The sequence below is a fragment of the Tetrao urogallus genome, assembly GCF_951394365.1.
Source record: "Tetrao urogallus genome assembly, chromosome: 3".
Lineage (NCBI taxonomy): Eukaryota > Metazoa > Chordata > Aves > Galliformes > Phasianidae > Tetrao > Tetrao urogallus.
This window is the reverse complement of record NC_136815.1, coordinates 16,866,436-16,881,407: the sequence shown is the minus strand read 5'-3', so window position 1 is coordinate 16,881,407 and position 14,972 is coordinate 16,866,436. Positions and strand designations below refer to the sequence as shown.

General features: G+C 43.4%; 1 protein-coding gene across 1 annotated transcript in view; it reads right to left on the bottom strand.

The window, feature by feature from the left end:
• Positions 1-989: 989 nt before the first annotated feature.
• The window catches only part of SYBU (syntabulin), a gene marked incomplete at both ends in the record, with an annotated part of 42,039 nt that continues 28,056 nt past the window's right edge, over positions 990-14,972 (bottom strand). The window contains 4 exons of the mRNA XM_079533105.1: positions 990-2,079; positions 3,185-3,334; positions 4,340-4,543; positions 6,932-7,034. Of these exons, the coding sequence (XP_079389231.1) occupies positions 990-2,079; positions 3,185-3,334; positions 4,340-4,543; positions 6,932-7,034 (1,547 nt within the window). The remainder of the gene's footprint in view (positions 2,080-3,184; positions 3,335-4,339; positions 4,544-6,931; positions 7,035-14,972) is intronic.

The window sequence follows — 14,972 nt, the reverse complement described above, 5'->3', positions numbered from 1 at the left end:
AGCACTCATAGATTCTTAACATTTCTAACATGCTTTACTGAATTTGTGATTATAAAGGTAATTTACAATAAAGCAATTAAATAAACAATAAGTTAAAACACAATACATTTATAGATGGTATTTCACAGGGTTCAAATGACTATCAGGTTCCAATACATTAAGACTCTAAAACGACATTAAAATTCAAAGTGTATCCACGCCTATATTTATCGTCCTAACAGTTTCAAGACTCCCAACAACTGAACATTGTGGTTACAGTCCTTATACGCACGAGACTGGTGGAATGCTCAAGCAATTGCAGGATTTAGAAGAGCACTACACAAGACAGGCATGAAGGATGTGCTGGAAGCTGTCGGGAAATACAGTTTTTTTCTTTAAATTGGATTGATGCTTCAGACAACAAATGGCAAGCGCTAGCATGCTTTTTAGAGTACATGTGTGATACACTTAGTGGAAACGAGTCTCCATGTTACTTAACACTGTAGTTTCACAAATGTTTTGTTACTGTTGCCTACAGAAGTATCCCGCCTTTCCCTGGCCTTTTGTTCCCATATGCACCTCGTGCTGCCTATGAGGCAGAACACAGAGTTTATGCATTTGCTCAGTGAACTGGACAGGGAAAGGGAGATGAAGGCTAACTCAGCAAACAGCCACAAAGCTGTGCTAGCTCTCTGCTGTCCCCGATCCTCGTTACTGTGTGGATGTGCTGGTCTGAGAAAAGCACCAGCAGAGGGAGGGACCTGGTGACTGGGAGCAGGAGGACTACTATAGGCAGCAGTACTGGGCTGTGTCAGTTAAAAACATTCTGTGGAACTACAGGGTTCAATTTTCTTCATTTGGAAACAAGAACATGTTTTTGAACCAATTTATAGTGCAAATCAAGTATTCAAGAGCAAAACAATGGACTCTGCCAGAATATACAATATCTTTTTGTATCTCTCATCCCCCACTCTCTACCTCAGCCCATTGCTGCCCAGTGACAGCGGAATTTAGGTTCTAATATTGAAGGGTGTACGACGCAATGAGTGCAGGGCCACCAGGCAGCACCCACGGAGCAACGCTCCAATATTGTAAATGGGATCTACTCCTCCTCTCTGAGTACTAAATACCCACATGACAGTGGGTACAATGGGGGCTGCTACAGCCAGGAGATCTACAAGGAGACTGCCACTCCAGTGCCTCTGCATTATTCCTCTCTCAGAGGAAGTATTTACATACCCGAACACTTCATCACGCATTTCTGTAAAATCAAGTTCTTTCATGCCATGATTTTCATCAACTCCATAATCCACCTTTCTGCATGGAGACTCCATAGGAGACAAAAGGATAGCAGAGTTTGGATCACTTGGAGTTAAGTCCACTACTATAGCAGAATCACTAAAGCTTCCAGAAGAAAAATCACCCAATTCCTTCAGTGAGGAAGGCGGGCTCAGAGGAGAGACGTCTTGAGATCCGAAGATGTTCTGAATGAGCCGCTCCACATTTAGGCTGTATGGCACCACGTCGGTCTGGACGGACTGTTCCACCATCACGATGTTGCTCCTCTCCTTCCTAGAAGACCTCAGTTCTTCATCAGGAACACTTTCTAGCATCTCTTGATCCACAGCAGAGATGAAGAAAGCTGGATCAGCCAACTCAGCACCTGCAGTGGTGAAAGTCTCTTGAAACAAATCGTTCCCATTAGCTACGTCCTCATTTAGAAGCACCCCACTATCAACCTCCAAAGCTTGCTCCTCCGCAATGAGGGTGTCTGGCAGTTTGGCATACAGTGCCAGTGGCTTCCCTGGTGCGTCAGACACATCCTCATCCCGCAGAGAGCCGTTCTGAGCCATCTCCATGCTGTGCAGCAGAGATTCCAGTTTCTTGTTTTGAATGTTTATGTCTATGAAATATTTCTGAATGCCTTTGTCTTTCTCCGCCAAGTTGTTTTTCATGGTTTCAATAACCTGCTTGAGTTGTTTAATTTCCTTTTTCGCTTCCTTGAGGGCCAGCTGTGCCTCCACACGATGACACTCTTCTTCAATCCAGTCTTCCCTCATGCGTCCTAGCTGAGTTTTGAGCTCTTCTATTTCAGTCTCCCTGGAGAAAGAGAAAAATGTAACACTTCTCTGACTGGTCAGTTAGTGCCAGCTAGTGGAGAGGCTTCACAGCACTGGGATGGCTGCAGAGATGCTCTAAGGAGGAGGCACATTCCTCCAGACACCACCTGCTGCCACTCCCTAGAGCTGTAGGTGGCCTGCCAAGACTCACTGGTTGCTGACTGAGGACACTGACCTCCGCACACAGTCAGCAGACCTGTGGCACGCTTGGGGGTCGTGCTACAACCCCTGACATCTTGAGGCGCAAGCGATGGTCTGTAGGTTAGATTCCATCAGCACAGAACCTGCACCTCTCCTACTGCCTTGCCCCACAGGAACTGAGAAATGGTCTCCTGGGAAGCACGTGCCATGCAGTGCCTGCGCCTGCGAGCAGCTGTGTGTACAGCCAGAGCTGACGCTGATGTGACGCTGCAGGAAAGCTGCACTCCTCAAAGATGCAGAGGCTGGGCTGTACCCCTCAGGACTGTGGGTTCCACAGGACTCAGCCTGCGAGGCCATTCAAATGCCCCTTTGTGCCCGCTTGGGTTGCGTGTGCTGGATATCTAGCTCCCAAAGCCCAGCTTTAATCAAATGCCATCTGTTACTGTATAATGCATTGTCACTTCTCAGCATCAATACAAAGAGCTCTTCAGAAAAATTCAATATAAGCAAGAAAAACACAAGTGGGCACCCTGGTTTGTACAAGAACTTTTCTTTCATTACAGAAGAAGGAGGACATTTTGAAGTCGTACTTCACTGACAGAGGTAGTATAGAAGACTAAAGTAATATGAATTTGCAGGGACAAAACTTTTATATATAAAAGGTCTTGATTCTAAATCAGGCTGATAAAAAAATCCCTTGAAAACATTTCATTAGGCAATTTCAAAGAAGGGAGAAGAGCCATGTTTATATATACGCTGCATGGTGCATGTTTACTGAGCAAACTACAAAACATGAAATACCTTAAAACAACCAAACTGATCACATTCTAAATTTATTAGTTGAAACTTTACAAGGTCAAGAAATCAGTAAACCATTCAGGATTCCCATCCCCAAATGCTCCTGAATAAATGTTTGTAACTCCTCTTTCTGAAATGAAATGTACCTTTCCTTGAGCTTGCTCTGAGATTCCTTCAGCTTTGTTTTCAAATGCCGTACTGTGACTTCCTTCTGCTGCAGAGGAGTCAAATACTGCTCTGGATTTTGTGACTTAACACTGTGGTGATCAACACAAGTCAAATATCTCCCCGATCGCCTGGAAAGAAAAAAAGAAAAGCCATCACATAACATCACCCCTATGGTTCTTCACTCTTACCAAAAAAAAAAAACCCACAACACTGACCGACACAAAGCTGAGTTTACACTTGATTCATCTGGGGCTTCTCAGTGTCAGCACAAGTGACTCATTCTGCCAAGTCAAGTACTTGAAGAAACTGCTGATATGTGGGTATCACAAAGCATTTACTATGTATTGTGACTGGTTGCAGCGCAGTGATATCGAGAGTTATTTAACTTTGAAATGTCCAGGCATCACCTCATCTAAAATGGGTGTAGCATTGAAGAGCAGACAGCCACACCACTGGCAATGGCACTCAGCTAAGTAATAGCCAAGTAAGCTAGTGGAAAAACTGAGTTTAGATCCAAATGTGAGCTACAAAATTGAACAAACTGAAACCTCGATTCACTGTATCTAGGTTTAAGTGTGTATTTACTGTGCCAGAACTGTTCAGTAGTCTGACAGAGAAAGGGAGAGCAGTAGAATGGCAGCAATTCAGTCTCTGCACTACTGCTGCATCTTCTGGCAGGTATCTGTTTTCTTTCCTGCTCAGGAAACTGCACTCCTTGGGCAGGTGCCTAAAGTTAAACAGGATGAATTTCTGCCTGAGTGTATAACATTTTCTATTCTACCACACCCAACTCTCACCAAATTAAAAGGACCCTTCAGTGAAAGAACCAGTAAATCCATGTTAGAACTGGTGGCATGAAACCACATTAAAGAGATTGTCTTGGAGTGAAAACCAACCACAAGAGGCCTCTGACTGAGAGTAACCTCTAGTTCCACTGTGCTGAAATAATAAAGCTTTTACAGTGGTAGGAGAATACAGGCTGGAGCATCCTGCTGACTGTCAAACCACCCAGATGAAGAGTCACACCTACACTGAGAAGCAAGATGACTTGCTCAGCAATCTGGACAGCGTGTTCCAGTGCAGAGAAGGTAAGTCAGAGCACTGAATGCTGGGGCGATTAGATAAACACTTGCCTCATTATTGGGCTGGTGTCACTTCCTTTGTATGAGCCTGAGTTACTGCTACTGGGAGAAGAAACCCCATAATTCTGATGGATGTTACCAGGATTCTGCTGACTTCTGCAGAGTGCTGACAAATGGTCCTTTTCACGGGAAGCAGGTGGGCTGGCTCCAGACTTGTAGGATGAGGATCCACTATTCCGACCATAAGGGCCGCGACTGGAAAGGAACCAAAATGGTTACATCATATTGGATTGTCCTTGTCACACAACGCATTGCGTGTCTTACTTTACAAAGCTGTCTATGAAATACCACTAAAACATACAAATGACTATAAGTGGCTCGGAAAAAAGGAAGAGTTCATCTCATCAGCCACTGCAGGTTCTTTGGATGACTGTGAGAATCTTGCTTGAACTATGTGATGTAGGGAAATCTCTGGCATTTTCACATTTCTCAGTTTGCAGCAGTTTCCAGTGACTCCATCACATCAGCGTTCCCTGAACCTTTGACTCCATTAAGTAATTAGACATCAAACTCGACTAGTTCAAAAAGGACCACTTTTCAGCTTTCCTCTACCAGGCCTGAGGAGATGCCCGGTCTTGGAGGCTGGTGGAGAGTTGTAAGACTTCTCTCATGATTCTCAGCAAGCAGCCTAAGGGATCACAGTGTGAAGGCAGATTTTTTTTGAGCCACTGTTCTTCTGTGCCTTTGGCAAACTGGATGTTTCAGCTGCCACTATCAGCTATTCATTTGCTTAGATATAGTTTGGACCCTACTGAGAGCAGGCTGAAATAGTATTAAAACTAGACAAAGAAAGCACAGTTTCTTCTTTCTTTCAGTTTCTGTCATACGTATTTACCTTTCTTTTCCCCATCTTTACTAAAAAAACTGCTACTCATGTGTGCTTTAATAAAATTTATATCTGCACTTTCCGGTAACTGCCAAAGAACTGAGGCACTGGAGCCAGCTTTTAGAGGTGCATTTCTTATTTGTTCAGTTGATTTAGTTTCCTACACTGCTACCTTCACCTTCACCCTCTACTGGAAGTTGTTCTTCTAAACTGCAGTGAAAGGCAGGTTTCAAAAATATGGAAAAAGGCAAACCAAGCCAGCAAAAAAGAAAGTTTGAACATAAAAATTAAAATACCACAGAATTATGAAGCAAAATCTCTTAAAATTATCTGAATTGGTTTCCTCCTTTCTCTGAAAATGGAACAGTTTATAAGGAACAGATGGCTGACTGGCTGTGCTGCAGGCCTTCATCACAGTGCTGTGGTTTGGGTGAATTTATAATTATTTTACAATAACGTGAAGGACTGAGGTTTGTGACAACACTGAAATGTTTCACAGTGAGTTTATTCAAACAGTTAAAAAAGAACATGTTAGAGAGCAAACATCTCTTTCCACTTTGTACAGCACAGCCATCAACTTCTGTGTAATAACACAGCAGTGCATTTGAAGGAGCACTATTACAGAGGACTTCTATCTGTTTAAATATGCCAGTATGGTCTAATTTAAAGTTATATTTAAATACACAATGATACATGAAATTCTGCATGTTCTTACTGAAACTAAGGTCACTTCAGAGCTTCGTATTACACTCAGCAGGGTTCTTTTCCTCAGCCAGTAACTTGTAGACTTAACCTACGGAGAACTTAACTACTGTTTCTTTTTCTAACCACCTCATGGTACAGACATGAAACTATTCTTTAAGCATCACTCTGTTGATCCCTGTATGCTGGGGCACACTGCAACCTCAGAGAAGTCCGCATGACTTCAGCATATGGGTATCCTGCTGCTGGCCCCGGCCTGCCTGCCAGCTCCACTCCTGCGACTCCACAAAGGGCAGGAAACAAGTCCTGTCAATTTGAACTCTTTCCACCTACTCAAAAAAGTGCAGCAGCAGGGACGGCGTGGGCAGAGCACAATGCGCACTGACTGCTCCATCCAGCACCCCAGTACTCACAAGCTGTCTCATCTGCCGTTCACAGAGGATACAGAGAAAACTTACAGCAATCTTTCAACAAAAGGTTCATTTAGATGGATGACTACATATATTTTTTCAATTTGCATATTGCTTTGTTTTCATAAAGGCTGGATGAGAGTGCTTTGGAAAAGAGCATTAAAGACAATATTGTTGATTTCTTCCTCCAAAACGAGGTCAAGACCTAGAAAGTTACACGCTGAGATGACAATTTATAGCAAACCATAGCAAAAAACCAAAGAGCTTGACCAGAAAGGTTGAGGTTAAGAGCTAAAAATACTACGGTTAACTGATGTGCACCCAGTTACTTCTTCTTCTACTCCAGCCACTGTTTCTTCTGACTTTCCTACATGTATCTCCAGTGCTTGTTACGGATAAAAATTAGTATCAGTCGGCTGATCTGACATTTTGACAATTTTTGTTCTAACCAATACAATAATTTGTCTTTCTTCTATCTGAACTTTCTTCAGCTCTTATCAGTGTTAGTGCTGCCCAAGAGCACAGTACTACCCAGACTGTTTTAAAACTCACAGTAGCGATACTGGATGCATGAACTGTGAGACCCTACATAGTAGTCCATCTCTGTACTAGCTACATTTGAAACATACAGGAAAATTTGCTTACTTGCGAGAAAAAGAAGATCTTTTACTTCCAGCAGCAGACATATGGACTTCAGGAGCTGAAATACTGCCTGTGCTGCTTGAAGAGCTAAAATCAGCTTCACTCCCTGGAAAGGAAAAGGGAAGAGTACAGACACGGTGGAAATTGTAACTCAAAGACTGTTTTCAACTAACAATGAATCACAAGCATCCTTCCTTTGTCTATTTGTGTGAATTTTAGAAGTTGCATAAATTTTCAAATATCCCCAAGGACAAGCACTGGATACGCTCCAGGCTTTCAGTATTTCTTCAGAACTGGCACGTCAACAAAAAACTTTGGACACTGCTTCACTCTACAGAAGCCACTGTAGAATTAGGCTGTTATGGCAACTTGTTTCCTCACAGCTATCAGGATATGATGAGGCTGCCTACATGGCTTCTTCAAGAACACAGTGATTAAAAGCATACAACTGTAACCGGATTTCTATTACTTTAAACCATATGAAAATACCATTTGCTGTGAGGAAAGCAGCTTCTATTTTGGATTCTGAGCTGACTGATATACATGTATATGTATATAGGTATGAATATGCCTTACAGAGTATGTATGTATGTATATGTATAAACATATGCAGGTTTTCATGTGGTACAGAAGCACAGTAGGGCAGTTCTAATGGCTTTAAAATAATCCAATAATATTGCATGGCTCTCAGCTGCTTCTTGGGTGTTAATCTATCTGATTACTGACTTTCTATGGATTACAGCTTGTATTTCCCAAGCCCTTTTATATACCAGAAAAGTGCCCTCATTTTTCTAAGGTCAGCAGTACTTAAAAGTATCAACAAAGTATTCTTATCGGGAAGAAAGCCCTAAAGTTAGGATTTATTTCAGTTTGTTACTCAGATGGCCATTGAAGTATGTTTCCACGAGGGGGAGATGCAGCTACAGTTGCTACAATCCCCATGTTGGTAAATAAAGTCCTCAGATCCTTAACAAAGCTGATAGGCACACCTTATGCTCCTGAGTACACTTAGAAGGGCACTGGCAGAGCATCTTCTCACAGAAACAGGATGAAACATTCTACAACCATTCCTAATGGCCTTAGGACCCCGTTTTCAATTTAATTTAAATTGATTTCCCAGTTACACAGTCTGACTGGCAGGATTCACATGACTTGTGGCTCCAACCCGCACACCCAATCTCAAACATCAGCTGGCCAGCTAGGAAAGCGCTGCCCTTCCTGTGACGTCTCTCTGCCACACACTTGGATGCAGCAGGATTGAGCTGGTTTTATTGTTCTTCATCCAAGCTATAGATTGAGTTTATGTACCCAGTACCCACACAGAAGCAAAGGAGTGCCAGAAACTTGGGTACAACCCTCTGTCCAGTCTTCAGTATTTACTGGGGACTCATGTGAGGACCCTGAGTGCTGTGTTCAGTTTTAGGCCCTTTGCTACAAGAAAGACACTGGGGCTCTGGAGCGTGTGCTGAGAAGGGCAGTGAAGCTGTGAGGGGTCTGGAACACAAGTCTTACGGGGAGAGGAGGAAACGAGGATTGTTCAGCTGGGAGAAGAGGACATCAGGAAGGACCTCACTGCTCTCTACAACTGCCTGAAAGGAGGTTGTGGTGAGGTAGGACTCGGCCTTTTCTCCAATGGGATGAGAGGTAATGGCCTTAAGTTGTACCAGGGAGGTTCAGGTTGGATACGTGGAATAATTTCTCTGAAAGAATATTGGCACAGGTGGTGGAGTCACCATCCCTGGAGACGTTCAAGAAATGTGTAGATGTGGTATGCAGGGATGTGCTTTTGTGGGCATGGTGTGACGGGCTGATGACTGGACTTGTTCATCTTAGAGGTCTTTTTCAATCGTGATGATTCTGTGATTCCATGACAGGGCAGAAAACCGCTTCAGAGCAATCACCAGAGGGACAAACATTTCAGTGTCCTGGCTGCTTTCATATGGAAGACCTCTAATTACAGAGGTATTCAAGGCACATGTACTGGTTTTGCTGTTTAATGCTCTGCAGCATCACACCATAAAGGTGACGTGCAGGGACAGCACTCAGCAGAGAGCAGCCTGCACTGTGGCCCAGCAAGCACCATGCCTGGGAGCAGGCAGGCTGGAAGCAGCAGGCAGGGAGGCTCAGGGGGCCTGGACAGAGGAGGTGACTGTCCCTCTGTACTCCTAAAACTGGTGGACCTGTAAATCTTACAGATGGCTGCAAACTTCCCTTTGTTTCTCTGTGCTGCTTGATCAGCCCAGCCCATTCCAGAGAAACTTCAAAGCACAGAAAAGCACAGCCCAGAATGCCATCACAGGGACCCAGCTTTATAGCCTCTAACAAACCCATGCCCAGCTCAGCATCCCTGATAAGCAGACCTGGGCTGCCCCAAGTTGCTATGGCCAGGAGCAAATTGAAACCACATGCAAAGACAGGGAAGGGCGGGGAGGCAGAGCACAACCCTGCTTTGTTCCACAGAGTATTTATATCGTGTCTACAAACACAGGTGGCAGTAACCCTCTCCTTAGGGATGTAAAATGAGTACTGGACATAATGGCCAAAGCTGCAGCAGCTTTCCTGATAGACAAAGCACTCCCATCTAAGAGATTACAGCACATACAGCACTGTCTTGCTACCACACAAATCTGCTTTTGCCAACCAGACCCAAACAGGTAAACCCCTTGCATGGATTCCATACCTCTGCTGTCTGGCCTCCCAGACATTGGTGCCCCCGCCGATTCCAGCAGCTCCCAAAGCCCAGCACAGACAGTGTGAGCCCTGCAGGGCTCATCTATGATTAAGCAACGTGCACCATAATCAGATCTTGCTATTGAAAGCATCTCAAGGAAGCAAGGTTTAATAATAGCCTCTCCCTGACCCGCTTGGCTGGCAGCGCAGTGCTGGGGAGAGCTGCCAAGCCAGGTACTGCAGATAGGATTTAGCAGAGCCTGGAAATGCAGCCGCTGAGGTTTCTGAAAGATTGAAATGAATTTGAAACCAGGAACTGTTCTGCAAAGCAAGAATTAACCTCTGTGGCCCTGGTTCTGATAACAGCTCTTAGGGCTGAGACTAATTATGCTCAAAATTGGGCATATGTATATTCATGAGATTTTCCAGAACGTTTTTATAAACTAAAGTGGTCACTGTCAGTAATGCTTCCAAGTGTGTTAGTTATGTTCAAGCCAGCTTTGCATGTAACAGAGATTGACAGCAATGTTACTAGGAGACCTAAAAATATTTTCTTCTACGTGGTAGACACCGCTATGTAAAATAACAAGCATTTGCCCATAAATTGCAATATATTATTCTGGGTTAAGTAAAGTATTACTTCCATTTTACAAATGTTCATAACAAAGAGAAGCTCCCCCTCTACCAGCAACGCGGGCAGGGCCAGAGCACAGCCTTTCGTTCCTCCTACAGCCATCTACCATCTACCACAGCAACAGGACCTCGGGAAGCCTGCTGGCTGCTCTGTGACTGTGACGATGTCACTGCAAAAGCTCACAAATGTAAGCAGAGAACAACCAACTCCCAGAAACAGCATTAACCATGAAAGCAGCTGACATTTCTCAAAACCAGTCTTTTGTCCTAACTGGCTACCTAGGATAGGTATGCGAGGAGCAGGAATGAAATGGTGCAGCACCCAGCACAGCACCGCTCCACGGGCAGTGGCTCTGACCCAACTGTGTGCTGCCTCCAGTTTTTCCTATATGTGCACTGCAGCCATCACATCTACATTTTGGCATGTAGAAATTCACACCATTAACCCTGCTCTATTTACTGCCTCAGCCAGGACAACCATACAGCAAAGTGATCATTCAGAGTACTTACAGGCTCTGATTATATATATTATATGTATATAATGGATTATATATTATACTGTACAGATACATTATATTGGGCAGGTTATATTGTATATAGGCTCCAGCAGGACAGTATGCTGTACTGAAATATCACATCATGCATGTGTACGTGTATATCATAGAACCACAGAATCATAGAACCACAGAATCATAGAATGGCCTGGGTCAAAAAGGACCACAGTGATCATCGAGTTTCAACCTCCTTCCATGTGCAGGGCCACCAACCACCAGACCAGGCTGCCCACAGCCACATCCAGCCTGGCCTTGAATGCCTCCAGGGATGGGGCATCCACAACCTCCTTGGGCAACCTGTTCCAGTGCGTCACCACCCTCTGTGTACAAAATTTCCTCCTAATATCTAACTGAAATCTCCCCTGTTTCGGTTTAAAATCATTCCCCCTTGTCCTGTCACTATCAAGATTGAGAGGTACCACTTTCTTTCATTACCAGAGGATCTGAATTTTGACAAAGAAACATGGACATGTTGAGCTGGACTGTCTGGCTGTGATAAGAAAACCCAAATTGAAATGCAAAAGTTGAATATTAAAGGAATCATTGGATAGGCAATTCCACTTAAATACAAGCATGTGCATGTTCAGTTCATCAGGTTCACCATGTACATTTCTTACACAGAAGCACAGCAGGCCCACATGCATGCCTGGATTATGGCATTCTAGCCTGCTACTTCACATCACTGCAGATGGCCAAAGACCTTGCTGTACAGTCCTCTGGCCTCTGTATTAACATTTTACTTGTGCTTTAGGATTAATCTTTATCTTCCCTTAGAAGTACAGCTGAAACTTTACTGTGTGCTGTATTTTAAAGTTCAGCGAGATTAAAAAGCAGAAGAAAGGAAAACGCTGAAATAATATTTGTGACAGGAACATTGATAGCTGATGAGTAGAAATAGCTTCTCAAAACTCAGGATAATTATGTTTTTTGTGTGTGTGTCTTTGATTTAGAAATTCACTATTGTTTCACATTCAATATACAGAAAACACAGAATTTATCTATTTGTGACTCCATTAACATGGTCTCTTAATATGGACCAGTCCCTGTGCTTGCACATCGTCACACAGTGAAGTGGAACTGTAAACAGTCCTGAAAGACAGTGTGTCCCCAAACATAAAGAACTTAAATTTGCTGAGCCTCCTTGTCCTTAAGAATATCCTGTTAAATGGCAATAGGACCAAAATATGTGTACAAATTCACCAGCAGCAAATAAAGAAATAGATGGAATGCTGTCTCTGCAAACAACTTGGTTTGCAGACTCCAGAGGAGAGATAGAGCCTGAGTGCAAGAACTCCTGCAGAGCCATTGGTAGCAGCTGGAAAAGCAGATGGCCTTCTGTCATAATGCTTCTTTTAAAAGTTCTAGGACATTTGGTTTCCTTTATCTTGAAACCTTTAGCAAAGCTACATCTCTATTTCTAACCTCTAACTACATAAACAGTATCTCCCCAGGAAATGGTGATGCTGTGTCCTTTCTGTTTAACATGGGGGAGTTCCTGTAAGGCTGTCCTCACACACCACAGGTAATCTGGGGAAGAACTGTCCAGTATTCACTGAGAAGAGGAAGCAAAAAAAGCTTGAAAGAAGTTATGAAGTCTCACTTTAGTGTTTCAGGCTTTTCTTCACTAGCACCCTTAAACAAGACTTGTCTCAGGGACAATGCAGTGGGCATCAGGCTTGATATGCAGCATTAGGCCAATAACTGACTGTGGGTTTTGTTTCCAGTCCCTGATCTTTGTCTCACTACCTATCTGACATTTACTTCAGAAGAGACTTTTATCTCAGGCATACGATTCTATTTTACACCACAGTGTGATGAGGTAAGAGCAGATATAATGCTGTGAGCTAGGAACAGACAAGGGACTCCGTCCATGCTGACTGCTTCTGGGCAGACACAAGCTGTCCAGCTTCCTCTCCTTCTGCCCATGTCTTATACCCTTCCCTAGCACTTAGGCTGAAGTAAATGAAGACTGCCAGAAGTCTGCAGTGTCAGAATCTCTGAGGAGAAGTGAGACTCTGAACTCCTTTAACCTATGGAAGGCGCTGTATTCCAACCTTTCCCTTGAGCTCCAGCTGCTCAAGGAAAATGCTTTTGGGTAACTTCTGAATTATGGCACGAAATATGGCTGTAACACCAGGGCTGGTCATGTTTTAAAGGAATGAAATGTCTGAACAGATATGAGGTAGTCCAGCAAGCAGCACATGAGTGAAATCAGGACCAGAGGGCTCTATACGGAGGACAGGCCCTCCTCTGGCATTTCCTATGGCCTGCAGGAGATGTTCCTTGCCTGCTCACTGCTGTGAGCCCTGGATTTTAGTGCCTCACTAACCCCTCTGTGTGCACTCCAGTCATCAAGCTCAGAGCTGTGAGCTGCATGCTCAGAACCAGACGGGCAGAGCAATGCGTGGCATCATCAATCCTAAGGAAAAAGCAGGTCTCCTCTCCCCTGTCCTCCTGCAGCCTGAAGAGATGTGCAGCAGAATGCTCACTGTGAGCCGTAAATCATTCAGATCTCCTGGGTGAGGAGATTCCAGCTCAGCTCCAGCTAGAAGACTTCAGGGAAAATCTGCAACACAGATCCTGCTTCCCTCTGTTTGGATCTAAACTTGATTTTATAAATGACCCCTTCCACTCAGACTGCTGCTTGCGTGATCTGAACTAATTATTCATCTTGATTTTTGCTCATCCTGCTGGCTTAATCTTTTGACTTCAGAGGAAGATTTGTTATCAAATAATATAATCAAAATTTATCTCATTATGTAGTTTTCTGATCTCATCTAAATACAGTAGTTTTGATAATAATCTGAACTACATTAATGCAAATTATAAGCACTGCAGATCTCAAAATGAATACAGAATGTGACTTGCAGATGCTGTGAAACCATAATCAGTCAAGCTCTTCTCCAAGAACACAGTCACTACAAACTAATTACTGATACTGGCAGAGAGCCATCATGTGTATTTTGTGTATCACTGCAATCAAAGCTTGTGTATTCCTTAATGGTTGGTTTTAACTCACAGATTTGTAGAGCAGCTACAAAAGAATGCTGGAACTGATAAAAAGCACTTCAAGCAGTTTTTTTTCTGCTTTACATAACTTAAGCAGATCTTCTGTACAGAAATCTGCCTGACCTAATTACTTTCTGTGCTGCTATATGCACTTTGAGCTGTTCTGACAGTACCTTAAAAATGGCTCCCATACATTTTTTCTCAGCCTGAAATGTCCCCTGTCAGGGGAACATGTTCACGGAGCAGAAGGGAATGGTTTGTGGAGCCTACCTTCCTCTCACACAAACAGGCCCTTGAGATCAGAGCCTCAGGGATGCCACTTTGCTACACTGCTTTCACTAGCTACACTGAGACTGGGTGTTTGAAAAAATATACTGATAGCAATGTAATGTGGTACTCAGCTTGCATTTGACAGTTTTATAGATGTGTGTGTGAAGGCACCTATATACAAGTATCTTTTACAAGCCTGTACTGTCATCTCAGGAAATCTTTTGTTTTATACCTGGCAGTGCTATTTGCTCTGTTTCAAAGGAAGTAGACAGACCGGTCAGATGTATTTTTAGGAGCTGGAAAATGTCATCTTTGGCAGCGATGACTTAGCAGTACACAGAAAGGGAGTGAACTCCATCACAGACTGGGAAAACATCCCAGCCCTCCTGTCACGCTGTGGCAGTATAACAAAGGGTTTTCAGAGGGCCTTTCCACACATCTTCTAAATCTGGTTCCAACAGGCAAGGAAGAGAGAAGCTGCTGGGTCTACAGCAATTAACTGTACAGGCACGTGTCCACAGGAAACATGCAAATACATGGGCTCATGTGCTACACCCAATTCAGCTGAAAGCTTTTGCACAGTCACCCTCAGTGTCAGGCATATGGTTTTCATTCTAATGTAAACAAAACATTTTAAACCAGTTTGACATGTTTTCAGCAGGGAAGAGACAAACGCTGGAATGAGAAACATATCTTGGGAGGTAACAAACCTAAACAACTCTGCAGTCCCAAAGATACAAAGCAAAATTCATCAAACAATAATCAAATGTTTACCAAAACATGCACATTGAAATGATTGCAAAAATAAATTGAGTTCAAATGTCATTCACTGCAAGGAGCAGTAAAACCCTACCCCATGTATTGATTGGTTGCCTAAACAATCATTTTTATACTAATAAAGCTGAGTT